At 31.0% G+C, this 6,373-nt stretch overlaps 1 protein-coding gene across 4 annotated transcripts in view; it reads right to left on the bottom strand.

Annotated features, from left to right (window-relative positions):
- Window positions 1–524: 524 nt before the first annotated feature.
- Window positions 525–6,373, bottom strand: part of LOC130799481 (replication protein A 14 kDa subunit B-like) — a 6,295-nt gene continuing 446 nt past the window's right edge. Inside the window, exons 1-3 of one of the 4 annotated variants that reach the window (XM_057662589.1) lie at window positions 5,678–6,158; window positions 1,332–1,593; window positions 525–1,140 (exon numbers count right to left, since the gene is read on the bottom strand). In XM_057662589.1, coding sequence (XP_057518572.1) covers window positions 1,076–1,140; window positions 1,332–1,590 — 324 coding nt within the window. In that variant the 5' untranslated portion in view covers window positions 1,591–1,593; window positions 5,678–6,158 and the 3' untranslated portion in view covers window positions 525–1,075. Of the gene's footprint in view, window positions 1,141–1,331; window positions 1,602–5,677; window positions 6,159–6,373 lie in introns of those variants that run through there. The other 3 variants (XM_057662588.1, XM_057662592.1, XM_057662591.1) reach the window with 3 other exon arrangements.

The following is a 6,373-nucleotide window of genomic DNA, read 5'->3' on the forward strand; positions in this document are numbered from 1 at the left end:
AAATATTATTTTTTTCTGCAATTTTAGAATGGAGGTAATATAGTGGTAGTGTTCTATGGTTGAATCTCAAACAACAACTGAATGGTATAACACTATCAATAATAGTGTTAAAACATTGCTCATTTTAAGTACTCTTATTCGATGCAACATGATGGTTCTAATGGAATAAGAAACATAAGAGTACTTGTACTCTTTAATTATCGATCAATAATAGTGGTATTGCTCTTCCCCCAACAAATTTCAGTTTATAATGGATTTTGAAATAACGTAGGTGTAATGTTTGCTAACCTTGGATGTGAAGGTAGAAGAAGTGTCGATTTTTAATTATGTTTGCCAATCGATTCAGTGAATGCTCTTGGAAATGACCAAGAGTTCATAACTTTTAAAAAATTTCAATTTTGATCTAAGGATGATTAATTCAAAACTTTAATTAGTTACGATCAGTTATAACTTATAAAAAAAATTCAATTTTAACCTTAAATATATCAATTATGACCTCAAATAGATCAAGCATTGAGCGCATATTAAGAAAAAAATTATAATTGGGGTGATTAAGCTATTCGTCTCATATTGAAATCGTCTCGTGCTGTTCTTATACATACATGATATTGAATTAATTTTCCCCTCTTCTTTGTTATATATACATGAAATGGATTGACTTCCTAGCAAGAAACAAAGTAATAATTAATTAAAATAACAAACTAAAATACTGATTTGAGACACTTCATTCTCAATTGTCAATATCTCTTTCCATCGGTGAGTGATTCCAATTCAAGACTCCCTGATGTTACGTGGTCGTTTTCTTCAGTCCTTGAAACGGTTGGAAGATTCATGTTTGGCTTCAATGTTGTAGACTACACAACTTGTAATGTAAAGAAAATGCTTTTAAAACATACAATTAAAATTTAATATACTAAACTAAACGTTCCACTGATTTTTTAGATGAACAGATCAAAGTTGCTTAAGCTTACTAAAAAACCGCTATTAGTTCTAGATAAACCGAAACTACATTGATTAAGAGCTAGAGTAAAAGAACAGGCCATCAATAGTTAACCAAAGTCCATAGCTCAAAGCCTCAAAGGAACAAGTGTTTATATTCCCCATTAGCAAGCTGGCATAGCTCATTATAGTTCTGTGCATCTGTAACAAACCCAAAAAAGAAAACAAAATGAGAACACATTAGCAGTTCAGGTCATGCCATGCATTCAAAGTACATATTGCTATGGCCAAAACTATGAAAGGATCAAATTATGTGTATAGTAGCCAATGAAAGATATACTTCGTTTGCCGTATGGGTTGACAAGATAAAAAAGAAAATTGTATTTGCATACCAAAATTATCACCAAAGTTGGTCAATATCTCAGCACGAACAGATTGGTTACTGTCTGCTATACCAATAGCCTCAACATATATGGTGAGTGGCTGAGTTGGTTGTGAGTTCTTAATGATAACCTGTTGATTATCAGTTGATTTTTCGATTATAGATCCTGCATCTGATTGCATCACCTGAACAACTATGCGAACTTTCCGCCCAATAAACATACGAAGCAATTCCCCATTGACAAAAACTGCAGGACTTGAGGTATCCATATTCTGTAAACCTATGACATGTGATAAGAACACACTTCACTTCAGAGCCTAATCATTTTCAATATAGAGAAGTAGACATAATGGAACAACAATGCAAGTAACAGGTACATATTTCTCTAGATAACAACCCAAAGTTAGTATAAAACCTTCTGTATAAAAATTAATAATTCTTCTTCGCTTTTAGTAACATATAATGGGGCAATGGGGTAAACCTCAAATTATATGCAAAAAATGCAATTAACCGTATATTAACTAGCTTGACATTCTCTCAGCGTGATAGCTCAGATATAGAGATTGTTAAATGTCAAGGACTAATCAAACTAGCAAGAAAAATTCAAGTCTCCAACCATACTATAGCCGCCAAGAATATTCTTTATAGCAGGGGAATTCCATCTTCCTACCTAATACACTTGAAAGAACGTCGTATCTGATTCATTACCCCAAAAAAGATGGTCATTTTGGGAATATGAATGTTTCAAAACATTGTCAAATCTTCCTGCAATAGAGTTAAAATTTTTGGTTTCCCTGATATATACTTCATGTGAATAATAACTAAAAGTCTTTTTGACTATTTGGGAAACGATTAGAATGCCATTTAATATAAAATACATTAGACGAAAAAGTAGCAGAGCTTCCAAAAGGACTCTAAAAGTGCCACAAATACAATGACTTGTGCATAAGTCAGCATAACCTGCATTCCACAGAAGCGGTCAACACTTGAGAAGTGGCCAACTTACATCGAAAAGATGGGCATTTTCACTGGTAGCATGTTAGAAACTTTAATGTTTTATACCATAGAAATAAGACAAATTAATGAGACAAACTAAAAAGAAAAATAGAGTAAATTTCATATTAGAGAGGTAGTATTATGATATGAATATGGAGGTAGGAATAAATTAAACACTAAATTGTACTCTTGGAGTCTTGATGGTTAATTTCCGAAAGTTAATACAAAAAGAAAGAAAGTGAAAACAAAGATGAAAGAAGGACATGAGCAAGTTCGGCAAGTTGTGAATTGCAAAACAAAAAACTAGATATGTACTCATCGATCGTCAGATCCTTTTTTATAAAAACTAAGTTTTTACAATAAACTAGTCAGTCAGGGTACTATTTCTACTTACATTTAAAATTACTAGTACTACTACTTTCTTCGTCGTATTTAATTCGCACATCTTTTACAGATACATAATATTATAACTTGTAGTTCATAAATAAGACATGTAACAAGTATGGTAAAAAAGTATGTGAATGAGTTTATGAAGAATGAGTTCATAAGAAAATTGTAAAGAACGTAGGCTGTCAAAAGGGAAAATAGAGCAAAATAAATGAGATAACCCAAAATAAAAACCAAATACAGAATAAATGGTCCAGAAGGAGCATAAAACTGCCCTTATTTTGAGGGAGTTGGTGAAATTGCCAATATCACCTTAAATATCTATTTTTTTTATAATTAAATTAGAATTTCTTCAATTAAAAATGCAGCCTAACACTCTACTCTCTCCGTATTCGACATAGCCATAGGTGTCTTATTTGAAATTTTTATTTATAATAAAACTACAAATATTACGGGATGAATAAAAAATATATTGACACATGTGCCGAACTGGGTCACATGGGACACTTAAGGTTGAACAAAGGAGTACAGTAGTACTTTGTTTCAAAATGAGGAAATACAGCAAGTTTTCCAATAACCAAAGGCTATAAATTAGTAGACTGTGTTTCAGATCTTACAAAAGAAGAGACAATCAATAAACAAATACTCTAGTCAGTCCTAATTTAGTGTTTAATTTTATGTAGCCATTTTGTAATACCATATAACTTTGATGTTTTATACCATCAATTCGTGTAGCATTCACAATTTCCACACAAAATTTTACACTATCAAATCACTCATATACTTCCAATCCCAGTTTCAATCTCATTTAGCAACTGATAGGGCCAGAACCAAGGAGGGCTCTCTCTGGCTTGCAATGAATGCAATTTTTAATGCTTATCCTGACCTGGAATGGTATATGATTGAACCCTTCTTGGCTCCAGAAACTCCAGTCACTTTGTGCATTCCCACCCTAATGGCCCAATAAAAAGCATCATCTGGCCAGGGAACTGCTACTTCTACTCCTTCTGCCTCGACGACTCCTCCAGCCAGCTAATCAAGAACTTTTATTTTTATTATCTCCTGGAAGTTTCAAAAATTTTGCTGTATATTGAATACTTCCAGTTATTTGTAATTTTTATTTTCTATTGAATGAATGAACATTTGACTATCTTGATCATTTTTCACTTTGCAAACTTTTCATCAGCTGATAATACTTCCGTATATTCATCTCCATAACTTGAAGAGATTTCTGACTAACAACTCATATGACTTGAAGAAGTATCTGAACAAATAACTCACAAGTCTTTTCTTAATCTCTTCTTGCCAAATAATCTTCAATCAAGTTAGGTCATTGTTTATGTAACCCAAACGAATCATATCTCAAACCATAACCTCTAAAGGGGTGTCACAAGGTCTAAACTTAACTATAAAAGCTAATATGGAGAACAAACAGCTAAATTACAGTCCCAAATATTACCTGAATCTACATAAGTCCGAGATAAGTCTACAGAACCAAACTATTACAAAATTCTACTATAGAAGGGCTCATCGATGAAGTTGTCTCCTGAACCCATTATATTACCAATAACAAACATTTTTCACCAATTTCTTAATTAAAATGTCTATCATTTTCATTCTAATCATTAAGATTCGTCCAACTTTAATAGAATATATATGTATACATATACATAATATTCATATATATATATATATATATATATATATATATATATATATATATATATATATATATATATATATATATATATATATATATATATATATATATATATATATATATATATATATATATATATACGTATACATATACGTGTATATATATACGTATACAAACATATTGAGTATATCACTTGAACCCTAAAACTCATCAATAGATCTCAAAAAACACGTATTTAACGTCTTTTTAGCCATCGTAATTATTTTTCTTTAAAAACAGGACGTTATAATCATCTTAATTGAATATATGTATCTTGTTAAATCAGTCAAATGAGTTTTTAATTCTTCTACATTTCAGTAAGCAAATCAATATAATTTATACGAACGTTTCGCACGTTTGAATGAGCTTTTCAGAAAACGAATGTCGCTACCCTAAATTATAAAACGCGTATCTTATAAGACGAAATAAGTACTTAGTTGTATATCTTTCCAACATGAAAATTGTGAAGATAATTTTAACGTCATTTTTATCTAACGTTACAATTATAATAAACAAAATAACTTTTATAAAGCGCGTATCTTACAAGTCTTTCAAAATAAGTATTAATTCCCCTATTTTTCTTGCACTTAAATGAACCTGACATACCAACTATTTTTTGAAAATCGTACATGTAATTTCTCTAATGATTTTTTTTAGACATTTTAATGATTTTTTTTTATGTTGAATTAGTCGATTGGATATTCTAATGATTTATGGTAACCCGTTGGGTCAATCCGAACCTACCCGAAACCCAGAGTGATCCGACCTGAAACTGACCAGATCCGAAACTGACCCGACCCGAAAATGACCCGACCGAAATTGATTCGACCCAAAACCCGACCGACCGACCGTTTTCCCAGGTCTAGGCTCGTCGATGAAGTTGTCTCCAGAACCCATTATATTACCAATAACAAACATTTTTCACCAATTTCTTAATTAAAATGTCCATCATTTTCATTCTAATCATTAAGATTCATCCAACTTTAATAGAATATATATGTATACATATACATAATATTCATATATATATATATATATATATATATATATATATATATATATATATATATATATATATATATATATATATGTGTGTGTGTGTAATACTTCATGAAACTAATTCATTCATTCATATCCTAATGTATTTTTCTATAAGTAATTATACTAGAACAAGGAGGGTATCAATATATATGTACCCAAACATAAATAGAAATGGTATATATAAAAAACCAAGGGATTATTTAGAAATGGAAAAGTGAAAAGAAAATTGATACCTTCCTCTAAGAGTTCAGATTTAAAAAGAAAGATCAATATTGTTGTTTGCACTTCCTTATTGCTGAGTTTTCAAAACAACCCGAATTAGGGTTGTGGTGTTTGTTCCTCTTTTCGAACAAGAATCGGGAGGAAGGAGAATAATGATGGCTTGTTGCTCTAAAGAACCCAGGTAAAAGAACAAAGATAAATTATGTTATTTTATGAGAAATTCAAACGCTGCTTGCAGGGACAAATCCAAGGCTCAATTTTCATTGGATGTTTTTGTGTCTGACCATGAATGACATTTTTGTGTCTAATGTAAAAGTTGATCCCTTCAATAAAATGGTGTTCATTGGATGTTTAAACTAATTTTGAAAGAAATCAAAGAGCAAAGAAGCATTTCCAATAAGCTCTTTAACCAATAACTCTTAAATAAATCTTGGGGCGGTCAAACAGCTAAACCTTCAAATCATTTTCACGCTCTTGGATAAGCTCTTTCCAATTTCCACAAAAAGATGGTAGAAGACCTTTCTAATAACACGCAACTTTTCCAATAGTCCAAACACAAATAAAACAAAGTTAAAAGAAATGTATCTATCATATGAAAACTAAAAGTGTTTCAATTAAAGGAATATGTTAGCCAGGATCTCAGGTATGTAATAATCCTTAAACCAAACACATTTAATCAAGCACAATGACACATATCGTAAAACCAA

This window comes from Amaranthus tricolor, chromosome 14 (assembly GCF_026212465.1).
Source record: "Amaranthus tricolor cultivar Red isolate AtriRed21 chromosome 14, ASM2621246v1, whole genome shotgun sequence".
NCBI classification, from domain to species: domain Eukaryota; kingdom Viridiplantae; phylum Streptophyta; class Magnoliopsida; order Caryophyllales; family Amaranthaceae; genus Amaranthus; species Amaranthus tricolor.